This window comes from Ambystoma mexicanum, chromosome 7p (assembly GCF_040938575.1).
Source record: "Ambystoma mexicanum isolate Mex_15411 chromosome 7p, UKY_AmexF1_1, whole genome shotgun sequence".
NCBI classification, from domain to species: Eukaryota; Metazoa; Chordata; class Amphibia; order Caudata; family Ambystomatidae; genus Ambystoma; species Ambystoma mexicanum.
This window is the reverse complement of record NC_090939.1, coordinates 363,141,075-363,154,128: the sequence shown is the minus strand read 5'-3', so window position 1 is coordinate 363,154,128 and position 13,054 is coordinate 363,141,075. Positions and strand designations below refer to the sequence as shown.

Below are 13,054 nucleotides of genomic sequence, written 5' to 3'. Positions count from 1 at the left end.
AACTGTTTTAAAGGAGTTGTATTTCTTCAGATCTTCCTCAGTTGTGGAAAATCATCCTGACCAGGAAAATTGTTGTTTCTATTGACAGACTAAAAAAATGTTCTTCATTTGAAGAGGATAAATCTTACGCTGGTTCAAGGAAGAGAAAGAACCTTCTATTTTCTTGATTGAATCACTGGAGTGTTGGAACTTTCTGTTGACAAGTGGAAGTTGCAAAGAACTATATTGAAACCTTTTTGCAAATCAGGATGTTCTTTCTTTTTGGAATGGTGAAGCAGAATTCTGCTTAAATCTGGAGAAGGGCCATTGGCCTAGGTTATAAGGAGAGACTGTATGGCACATTATTAACTCAATAATTATACTATTGTTGTTGTCTTTGCATTGCCATGAATTACCTCATTTCTTTATTGAATGTATAAGTGTGAGGCACAGCTATCCTTTGTTAAAGTGTTTCCTTTTGGGTTTTTTTAGGCAGGGAAATCCTTGTCAGGATGCGAATAGTGAGGCGTTTAGCCACCCTTTCATTTAATAAAAATGGCATTTGCTGAAAAACATTTACAAAGTTGCCAGTCTCACATTGCTGACCCTTCACAACTTCTGTTTGATTACATGAAAATGTGAATATGTTATCCAACGTGTTAGCAGTTACACACATTCTATTATATCTTCTTGCTCATTATGTTAATTTGCAGCCCAGTGAATGCAGACTCTGCTTCAAATTGAGCCCTAATAGGAGCTATACATGAAGATATAATGAGCGCCCATAGCTGCTCTATTAATATACAGGAGGTTCAGGCGATGCTGTGGGGAAATCTTGAATTGATTGCTCTCATGTGAAAACACTATGGAAATAATTAAGAAGCAAGAGTGACCGCCTACAATTAAGTCTTATTTGTTCAAGGACTCCAATGTTTTAGGAAACCTATATAAAGTGAGACAATTAGGGTGGGAGATGTGCAGGATTGGGACTTTGTCTGGATTTGTCATTTGGTCTCACGCCTGTGTTATTCTCTGCTATTTCTGAGATTATTTGAACCTCTGAGTCTTTTCCTCATCAGCTGTGATCTTCCACAGTTATTTTGCAAACTTATCAGAGCAGGAACACAGCTACTTGCTCTTAATCTTCCAACCATTTGAGCTAACTTTGTTTATTTGTGTCAATACCCCTTTTATAGGTATTGACATATCACTTGCAAATGTACTAATCTATTAAAGTATGGTAGATGCCACAATGTGAGCCATTTATAAGCTGGATGGTTGCACCAAGGCAACACATTCAATTATTTTTTGACATTTGATAGTTGAAGCTTTCTTCGACGTGCTATTAATGTCAATCCATGCTGCAAGAGATGAGTCTTTGGGAGCTATGTGTATCAGGCCACTTTGGGCCTCATCACGAGTTTGGCTGTAACCCTTAAATGCGGCCGCAATGCAATTACCATCTCATTCAAGGGTTAGCTCAATCCCGAGTTTGGCCACGTATTTGCAACAGCACTAATAGCGCCCCACAGCCCCCTGGGTCCATTGGATTGAATGGGGAATGGGGATTTACCACCTTACCGCTACTCGTGATCCGGCACTAATATCATCGGACCAAGTAGTGATAATGCTATTTGTGTTGGGCGGTATCCCCGTTCAATTAGCACCGGGATACCGCCCAACTCGAGATGAGACACTTTCTGAAGTGTATGTGCTAAAGAGTGCTTTACATGCTAGTTTAGGCATAGTTCACGTGCAGGAGGCTAATCAAAAAAGAATCCTGAGTGAGCTCTTTAATCTGCATATGCTTAATAATGCAGTGATGGACACATATTCTTAATTCAAAGCACACCCAATGTCCATATGTGGGGCTAAGTCTGTTTCAATGAATTACACTTTCATGTTGGGTTTCTCTGTCTACGATCAAGGCAACACTTCATGATTTATTGTCAGGGTCAATGAATTTCAATATATTTCTTATGGACGTTTCTTCCGGATGCATGTGCTTCACCAAACCTTTACTGAATTTGAGCTAGGAGGATGAATTCCACATATTTATCGGCAATACCATGCAACCAAAGCCTGTATCTGAAAATAAATACAACAAATGTTTCCAATAAAAAACAGATTACACACAATTACACATATCAATTATTTCATCAATGAATACCTTTAAACATCTAATCTTAGCCAATATACAGTTCATTGCTAAATAAACATATTCACAAATTAATTATACAAGTGGAAGTACTGCAATAATCAATGATGTTTGATTCCATTCCAAAATACCAGACCAAAATACAAACTTATTTGTTCTCTTAGCATATCAACATTTAAAAAAATGTTTTTCTGTATGATTTTCTGTAAATGTAAAATCTACATGTGTGAAACAATGATTCACTCTTGCTCGAGTTATTACATAACTGTCAAAAGGGCTCCATATTGCTTGGTCTAGTACAAATATTAAACATTTCTCTTGGCCGTAATTGGTTCAATCGTAATTTTAAGAATTGCTTTCTCGCAATAAAACTAACAGATTTGATAAAATACTGAGGGAGTCATGAACATATTTTCTTCCCTAGCAACATATAGAAATAGTTTGTAATTTGTTCATGATTCTCCAACATTAAACCGTGCAAACTCTGATAGCTTTTATCTTCACTTTTATTTGATCAGTAATTTGCAATTCTTTACCCATACCACAGCCTCCACTGATATTCAACAGTTTTTTTATTTTGAATTCATTGAGGATTCTAGATGACTTTGTAACTGCTTCATGTGCCAATTAACTAATAAACCCAGACAGACGGGGACATTAAGAATTCAGGTAATGCCCCGGCCCAGTTCACTCGGGCTTTAACGTTAGTCTGAGCATTACCTACTCCGGTAATGACCCTGCTCATAGGGGTTTATTGCTATTAGTAGCCTGGCATGTTGTAAAAGGATACTAATCATGTTTTTTTTTCCAAGTTGAGAAACAGCGCACTTGCTGTTTCTTAACTTTAAAAAAACTATAAATCAAGATGGCTCCCATGGATCAGAGAGAAGGGAACTGCACATACTCCCTTCTCCTTTTCCATATGGTGTCTATTGCCAAGTTGAGGACGAGCCAGGGGCATTAGTGTTCCCAGCGATGGTGAGGGATAAGGGAGAAACATGTAAGTGGGGTGGGTGTGGCGGGAGTTAAATGTGAGGAAAAGGAGGCAGTGGGCTGGGGAAAAGGGTAATGGTGAAGCACCGAGGCACACTCACCTCTGTACCGGTGGGGGAAGGTGGTGGCCTCCAGCTCCAAGGAGGTTAGGAGAGGGGGTTGTACCATGCGGTAAAAACCCTGCTCTGAGCCTCCTGATTGGCCATGGACTAAAGAATCCTAAAGTGAAGCTTGTGCGGGGTTCATTCAATATGTTAGAAAGGATCTGTAGCCTTTTCTATTTTATGATGCTACATGAAGAAAACGGTGACTAAAATGGCTGCCAGGCACGTACATGTTGTGTAGAGAAGAGAGTTTATATTTACATAAGTAATAGGCCTGTAACAAAGTTAGTATATATCTGCCCCACATAGAGAGAGACATGTATCATTTTCCAATACCGTAGAAGTGACCGAATCCAACATTTTCGGGGAAGAAGTGACAGAATTGTTTTTTTTAATTTATTTACAGCAAAAAAGTTTTTAATAAAATATATGTAGGGGTGGGGTAAGGGATATTCATAAAGGTAGGGTGAAGGAGGAGGGGTTCTGGGGGTCTTCCCCGCAGTAAAATAAATGTGGTCATTTCACTCTTTCGAAAAACATGAATTCGGCCAAATCACCTACATCCATAATGTCCTTTGCCTTCTGCTTTAGAGCTTTGATGCCTGACTCTTACCAGTTGTGCGTGCAGCTTCTTCCATTGGGCCCGTTTATCCGAACCTATGTTTTCATGTAACCCAGTGATAACCCCATCCTGCAGCTGCCTCACCAGATGCACGACTGCTTCCCATGTACCTTCTGCCTTAGTACGCTTGCAGCGTGATGTTCTCATTGGTTATAGCCTGCAGAGACATTTCAGCAGCAGGCACCTTTTCACGGGTACCCTGCTGTCATATTTTACCCCATTATCCTAACTAAGGACACAAGTGTGGCATGTTGGCAAGAGGAAAGCAAGATTTCCACAGATAGTCTATTAAGTTAGGTCAGGGAAAGTTCTTGCCCTCTTTCTGAAGAACTGATGAGATCCTGTTCAGGGATTCGTTTTTCTATTGGAAAAGATGAATATGAAGTGACGAAAGAGATGGGGGATTACAGTTTCTCAGCATCCTAAAACGAAATCCCTCCATGTTAATTGTTCCGGAAATGCACAACTGTAAATATACTATCGGCACACAAAAATTTGAAAGGCATATTTTTCAAGAAAAAAAATATATATATTATGTAAGTCCAGCAAATGAACCTGACAGCCTACCTCTAATATGCAAAGGAATACATTAACCGGGGCTTCAGTGACAAATTACACGTTTCCTATGCACTCAATCGTCTGGAGAAAAGTATTGAATGGTTTTGAAGCATTGCACACGCTATTTCTTCTTACCTGACTCATTGCCAAACGTGTGATCAACATTAGGTCCCGACGTGGGAGGAAAGGAAGGTTCATTAAATCGCTCCCATTCACCATCATCATTTAGATCTTGTATCCAGTAGCAAAATCCGTTTTCAAAATTGCAGTCAATTTTCTCTTCATCTGTAGATACATATATTGAGCAATTAGAAAACAGAAGCGGTTTTAGGATTATGAGTAGGGTACATTACCAGTGCTTTACTGGTTCCTCATCAGTCAGGAACATTTACAAACAGAAATGTATAGTTTGAAACTGAATATGCATAGCACAGTAGACCAGCATATGTTCTGCATGATGTTATTGATTGGCAAATATTGAGATGCGCAGGCCGCATCTCTGTATCTTAAAGCTCTTGTTGTATTTCACTGCAAACCGACAGGAAGCTGAGTTTAATTGCAATGCGTGAAGAACACAGTAACATCAATGTAAATGAGGAAGGAAAGGGCAAATCTCCTAGGAAAGAAAAAAAAAGACTCTACTACGTCAAAGGAAAGTGAAACGAGATCCCAGGTATTAGTCGGGAAATGTGTTGATTAGTATTTTTATTTTTCACAAATCAAATATCAGGTTATTAAAGTGCTGTTTACATAAGACTCATCAAGATTCGGGCCAACGACAGAAAGCGGTAATACTTGTATGGTGCAGTTGGTTTGCCCTGTTATGCACTCATATGTCCAGCATGGCCTATTATGCTTTTGGATTATGCATTGTAAGCCTGTGTCATGCCATATCATGCCATAACATGTCATATCAGGTTATGCGATTTAAGAGCATGATTTTAGGGGCTGCAATTTGGAGTACATTGGGCTGGACACCCCTTTTTATGGCCCCAGACAGATTTCCAGCACAGAACTATTCAGCCTTAGGTGGGGTTACTATATGACTGGTCACACATTATGCATTTCATATATACATACCCAACTGCAACCATACCTCACACAAACACCACACCTTACACACAACATCACTTACCTTTAGCCGATTCACAAAGTCTAAATGTGCTAGATATTTGCCATTCTGCAATGTCTTATCTGTGTAATTTCACTTGTTGGCCTATCAACATTGCGCTGACAAGATGGAGCCTCCACATTCAAAACACTATGTACGATCTCAAACCCAACCTTAATCATGTACTTCAAAAAACAACAGAAAATCCTCCTTCAAAAGCACATTCAACTGCCAGCAGATGCAAGCCTGAAAACATGTGTAATTTCTCTACACTCATGTATTAACACACTTTTGGATATTACCACAACCCTGCTGAGCTTGGGCCGCTCCCAACGCAGGTCCAAAAGCAGGGAGAAAACAAACCTCAACAACACAAAAAGGAATGCATTGCAAGAAGGAAAAACCTGAAATGTATTTGTACATCAAGGCCGGGAAAGTGAACAGTACATGCTAACTTCAACCCACCCCTTGCAGGCTCAAACGTTTATATCCACAAACAGACCATATCAAAGCAGAAATATAGCAAAAAATCATTCTAACATTATCATTGGCTAGTCGTCACCAGCCCCCTAAACAACCCTATACATTGTTGAAAAACTATTTGCAGTTACCATTTCATCACAAAAAGAACATCACCCAACCAACATGGTCACACGCCCAATGCACCACTTCCATCTCAGGAAAACAGTTTGATGAAGGGCTTAGTTTTAATTGAACCATGCCACCTCAGACAATTGGGGCCACAACATCCTACCAAGATAGACCAATGATCAGCAAAACAACATGGCAGATACCTCCTGTACTAATTTCCCATTCCCACCATCTGCACCTGCTCACTATGTAACTCCCTATCTTATTGCATGTTGCCAGTTCCGGTACACCACCTTGTAGTACTATCCCTGCAATTAATGGCCTTCTAGAAAAAACGTGACCGGTTCACTGCTGAACACTGCTCCTGGACCATCATTTCTGCTAATGTCTCCATATTATTCAGCCCATTTCATATTGTGGCTGCCTGAGAACCCTCACTGCAGCCTTCATAAGTATTTTGTATTATTTTCCACTCTGATGAGGAAGCACTTGTCTGGGATCAGGCAATCGTCCCTTGAGAAATGCTTACCTCACAATAAAGAGCTGGCAACTACCTCACACCCTTCTGTGCCTGTCCCTGAGCTCTCAGACTATTTGCAGGACAGGCCTACATTCAATCAAGTGAACTCAGCTAACAACTGTGGCCTAATGCACTATACTACCAGTTTACTGCCTCTAACTGAGGCCTATTCAAAGTGGTTAAGCTCTTGCTCATGGCAACTAGCATCCCTACAGGAACAAGGTACAATAATGCTGTGTCATGTGCTTCACACTGTGTTCTAAAATTACCAAAAGCAAAAGGTGCACATGCCTATTAACAATATAATGTGGTGAGCTATGTGTGTGTGCTGCACCAGATGATGAAAGTGTTCTTGTATGCTATGCAGCTTCCGTCCAGCTGCCATTTAACTCAGTGTGCTTCCATAAGATGGGTTGTTAGAAGGTGTGTAACACAATGTGCTGTGTGGTTTCGATGAAGTATGATGCATGAGGGAATGTGGCACCATGCATCATGTATGTTCTGCAATCACGTGTGCATTTAATTTATTTTAGGTGTTGGGATGCACATACAGAGTCCTAGCCAGCTAAAAAGTTTTAGATTGAGAAAAAACGATTAGCACATACTATCACGGGAGCAGACTGAGGTTTGTGCAGCAGCAGGAACATGTATTGTTTTTAATTAGGTTTGGTGCATATTAGATACTCACATATAGCAATGCAGAAAGAGAAACAAATGTACTACTGTTGTGGTTGCAGAGGTTAAAGATAGGGCAACAATAGAGGCCATGTGCTTAATTTGTCATATTTAACCCCTTAAGTGATAAGGGTGAGTATGCTTGTCCTATTTGCATAGACTTGCATAGAGCTCAGCATTAAAGGGATAGGTGTGATCCGATGGGAGGTGTGCAGGAAGAGTTCAAACTGGTGGAAGATGGAGTCATACAGGTACTGTGGTCGAAGTGAGGTCAGTGTATGAACATGGCAGAAGTGTCAATATTGGATATTAAGGTCTAGTACACCATGAACAGAATAGAACACAGGCCTTGATGTGGAGCAGCAGCTCTGTGTAGCTCAGCTCCAAAAACAAATCCCCTTTTCCGTTCCCAAGGAAAGAAGTCAATGTCAGAGGCTGCCGCGGTGCCCAGATAAATGATAATTGTATCCAGCTGCAGGGCCTGAACGTGGTGGGAACGTAATGTGAGCTGCTGGGAGAGCTGGTAAGAATGTGTCCTTTGAAGGAACAATTCATGAGATTATGGTATAAGGTTGTTTGATGCTAATGGGGGAGGAGAAAAAGGAGATGATTTAGAGCCCTACTGCCCTCCCCAATGAGCGGTCATCCCATATGAATTACAAGTAGACAAACAACTAAATCAAATAAATCCCTAAAATGCAGACTCAAGCACAGTGCCCAAGTCATTTCATTACTAGACACCTGAGGTTTGAAGAAGATAAGGTGGGAGTCGTGTCTGGAACCTTCCATGATTTGGGATAGGAGGAGCAAAGGTGATGCCAATACATTCAGTACAAGGTCAGGGAGGCGGCCTGTGTGCACCATGGCATCTGAGATAATAAGAAATTAGAAGGCCTATTGTCTTATCAAAGCAGAGTTGGCCTCACCAGTTTACTTTGATCATATCTAGATTAGAAGGGTTCACATCACTTGGCAGCCTCAACGTATATCAGTAAGTCTAAACTACAAATCCTGTACCTGTATTCAATAGTGACAACGTAGTAGACTACATGTTTAGGGGAATGGGTTTAGATAAGATGTGGCAAATCAGTCCAGGGACTATAGGGAGACTGAGCCTATAGTACATGTTTTATAGTTGGTAGCCATAGAGGGTGGTGTGATAACAATATGACCTAGATATGCAAAATCTGTGTTTTACCGCTGTATAACCTGCAGCTTTGTGGGAAGTAACAAACTCTGTGTCAGAAAGGTTATACAGGACCGTTGGATATCTTATGCATGTAATAAACATTGTTTTCCTGTGTAAAGAGGTGCAGTGGTTATTTGGCCTTTTGGATCATGTTTACTGTTCAGGTTTGGGTTGCTATTTTCTTTACACATTGGTGTCCTCAATGTGATCCTAGAAACTCTGTGAAGTTGGAGGTGTCCCAAACACACATCCTGGAGTGTGGTGCCCATCTGCAGTGACCAGTTCCCTGTGCTCAACTTGGAGAGGCTTGCAGGTGCCTTGTTGCCAGAAGACCTGCCTGTTCTTTGGAGTGTGTTTGTCTGGAGTGAGATGTGGGTGAGTGTATGGTTGTAAAAGAACATATGGCATTATATAGTTGTTAGAAGGATCTCCTCTGCAGAGAGGAAACATGATATCGCAGTAAATATTGTGAGGACAAGAGATGAGAGGGGAAATGGGATCTTCTCCTTTGCAGAGGAAACGCAGCACTGCAAATAAAATAGAGGTGAGGTCCAATAAATGGAAGAACTGTGATCCCTCCACTCGGTAAAAGGGAGTGTGGGGAGGTAAATTCCATGTTCCCGAGGCATGGGGATAGAAGAAGTGTCTAAACCATTCTGCATATAAAGGTGAGTTTGTTGTGTAGGCCCATTATATGGTGATACTGGGATCCCTTTGCCTGGCTTAACGGGGCATAAGGAGGTGAATTCCCTCATCTCAAAGAGGAGACTGATTCAGGATCTAAACCATTGTGTATGTGTTTGTTTTATTATTGATTTGTGATTTAATATTTGTTTAGAGTTGTTATAGTGTGGATTGGTGGTGTTTGAGTTGTGTGAAGAGAAGTGTGATGTGATAAGTGTGTGGGGTGTGTGGCGAAGAGAACGGGGAGGGGTAATGGGGAGTGTGGGCGACGTTGGGAGGGGGACGGTAGATTGGCACTGCTGGATCGGTGTCTAGGAAACAAAAGATTATTACAAGTGAAGATCTGATATGACTATGAGTTCCCTGACCCCATTCGAATACATGTGTACAGTGCCACTCTACTGGACAACATCATGAAATATCATAGGGAGTGGGTCGCCAATATGAAACATTATAAGCCATGTGCTTCGTTGTCATATGTAAAGTTTTGGTCGAAGTAAGATATACAAGAAGAGATAAAAAAGGTGGAAGATGGAGTCAGATAGCTACTGAGGTAGAAGTGAGGTCACAAAAATAATCTCAAAGCAAATAATCAGACAAACTCAAAGAATATGTCAAAGTACTGCTTTATTGTAAATTTAATAAAGTAGGGTGATCTCACAGACATCGGACTGATGCATGCACTCTTGTGTAGAAGCTTAATTACATTTATGTTTTATAACCCAATAGGCATCATCTATGATGTCATTCTATGTAGCAAAATACAAAACCTATCAAGGGAAGGGATTGGTAACTCGAACATATCTACTTAAAGAACATATATATGATTAGTAGATCATTGGCTACTCTTATCTGTAGGGCATGCCTTGAACTACCTCTAAATACACAAAGTACTGGTTTTATCGGACAAAACTACAGTGGATTGGTCTATGCTACATTGCAAGTTAGGTTGTACCTCAACTCCACTGATTGGTTGGCATGTTATCCCAACCTTGGACTTTTGGCTCCCTAGCAGCACATAAATGAAATGAAACATAGGTGATTGAATCCCATCAGACTACTCACCATTTTCCAAATTAAACCAACATCTCTCATTGGTAGGCCATAAATAAAGGTCTTCCATTTGTACTTGACCTTGTTGCCTACTCGCTGTCCAGGAACATTCAAGGGAGTGTGAGTACACCACTATCTTAGCTTAAGGCTCTAATTAATAGCCTTTGGTTTTGACTTCTGAGTCACGTGTTAAGAGACCACAAATGTGGCCATTTCAGACATCTGTTTACTACTATTTGATTTAATGATGATTAAAAACGGAGGGGACCCAATGGGAGATCCGCTCATCAACACTCACACCATTCGTGGACCAATCACGGACCACGGTGGTCCCAGGCATTCACACCACCCTAGACTCTCTGGCACCCAGGATGTGTATTGGGACCAGACATCCCAGCCCACATCCTGGAGGCACACACAAGACATGTAGGAGCCCACGAAAGCATCCGTGTTTCGTGGGAAAGTACATTTCCCGGTCCTAGCTAACAAATTGTGCAACACCTTCCCCAACATTCTTAGAGCTGAACCCTCCTTTCAATCCTTTAAGAGCAAAGCCAAATTGTGGCTTGCTGCTCAAGACAATCGCGCTTCCTAAGACTCAACACCCTGATAAATACCATTGCCTGACTTGCACTGTGACTGCCTTATTGTATATTGCCTGTTTGTAATTCTACAACCTCCACAGTGGGCAGAAGCAGAGCGCGAGTACAGAAAAGGGTGCTGTTTGACACAGCGGGGAAAAGCAATAGGCTCCTGCAGGAGGGCGACCAGATCCTAGCTATGCTACTCACCGGTCCCCGATGCAAGCAGACCCAGGCTTCTCCGCGTCAGTTTCAGCAGCTGGCAGGTTCAGAAGAGAATGGGAATGCCTCGTCATCGTGTTGAGTCAAAAGACGTCCCAATCGTAGAAACCCGCACAGTTTGTTACCACAGCAGGGCAACGGAGCGGCAGTGTGTATCTGAGCCAAATGTACACTACTCACTTCAGACCTGCGAACACCAAGTGTACGAAGCGTGTGAGAGTGACAAGGACTCGAAATACTACACAACCTGGCAGCGGTTACAGAGCAAGACTCCCGTGTAAGCTGGTCAGTCAGCTGGATGGCCCAGAGACGCTTCCGAAGGCTTACTGGCCGGAGATGGTGAAGATGCCGAGAATAGCTGTTCCTGCTATTCCAAGGGTCGAAGTACCAGTACAAGCCTTCTGGTTCGATCAAAGGTGAAAAGGGTTTCACAAGGCGACAGCAGTGCAGAGGAGAAGTCCTTCAGCGGGTCACCAGCGATTTCTCGGTCCAGCCTCTTGGTTGCAGGATACTTGGCTCCTGTATTCCTTAGTTCGTGAGAACTCAGGAGATCGACATGGTAGTGGTGTTTCCAGCCCCCTCTTATCCACGGTTCCCTTCGCGCCAAAACGGAGGGGACCCAATGGGAGATCCGCTCATCAACACTCACACCATTCGTGGACCAATCACGGACCACGGTGGTCCCAGGCATTCACACCACCCTAGACTCTCTGGCACCCAGGATGTGTATTGGGACCAGACATCCCAGCCCACATCCTGGAGGCACACACAAGACATGTAGAAGCCCGCGAAAGCATCCGTGTTTCGTGGGAAACTACATGCCCAAATAAGGAAGGCCCCGGGTCGGCTCGACCTGGGGAAGGTGAAGGGAGCAAGACGGTCAGCGGACAGGACAAAGGAGCCTCGTGGTCTGGCCATTTTGGGAGCCAGGCCACCATTTTGGGTTAAGCGCGAGAAACGCCCTTAGAACGCCAAAAGGAGCTCAAAACACAAGAAACGATTGCTGCCACCATTCCCGTCCCTGAATCACTTGCACCGATCAGATACAATCCTAAATGAGTATCTAGGGCCTGTAGAAGGCTAGAGATCCAAGAGAGCTGTAACTTAGCTTACAGTGCCCTCTTGTGTCATGTTGCACGAAAGCCGCAACATGATAAAAGAAACTACGGGAAACAGCGTTCCCCGGTACTGACTGTCTTAAGGGCATGTCAGTTTCCCCGTAAGAAAGGAGCGAAAGCCAAGAGGAGTGCGGCAGAAGGCTACACTTCTCTGGCAAAGTCGAGAACAAGGTGAAAAACAACAGCAAAAAGTTTAGGGGTTGCCACATGGAAGGAAAATTACCTACAATTACGAAATCTTTCCTAACACTTGCCCCTCCCAGACTATGGAAAAGGGGAACTAATCCACCCCTGGATGAGTCTCTTGTTCAGGTCGGTTAAACATTCTGGACAACCCATCAGCATTGCTATGTTGGACACCTGGCCTATGCTCAATAGTGAAGTCGAAGCCTTGTAGACTTATGGACCACCTAAGCAACTTTGGATTCTCCCCCTTCATGTTCATTAGCCACTTTAAGGGCTTATGGCCAGTTTGCACAGTGAAGTGGGTCCCATAGAGGTAGGGCCTCAGCTTCCTTAGAGCCCACACAACAGAGAAACATTCTTTCTCTACCGTGGACCATCTGAGCTCTCTGTCCTTAAGCTGGTGGCTAATAAAACCAATAGGGTGTTCCTTACCCTTCTCATCTACTTGTGATAGTACAGCTCCTATCCCAGTGTCAGAGGCGTCCGTCTGCACGATAAAAGGTCTTTGATAATCAGGGGCCCTGTGGACAGGGGCCTGGCATAAGGAGTCTTTTAAGCCATTGAAGGCCTTCTCACACTCGTCGGTCCAAGTTACCTTCTTGGGTTTTTTCGGAGTTGTGAGGGCAGTCAGAGGGGCAGCTATGGTGCCATAGTCTGCCACAAAATTGCGGTAATACCCCGTGAGTCCAAAGAAGGCTCTCACTTGGGTT

The 13,054-nt window shown here is 42.7% G+C and overlaps 1 protein-coding gene across 1 annotated transcript in view; it reads right to left on the bottom strand.

The window, feature by feature from the left end:
• Positions 1-13,054, bottom strand: part of TMPRSS15 (transmembrane serine protease 15) — a 1,663,368-nt gene that overhangs the window by 1,239,922 nt on the left and 410,392 nt on the right. Inside the window, 1 exon segment of the mRNA XM_069636234.1 lies at positions 4,550-4,699. Within this exon segment, the coding sequence (XP_069492335.1) occupies positions 4,550-4,699 (150 nt within the window).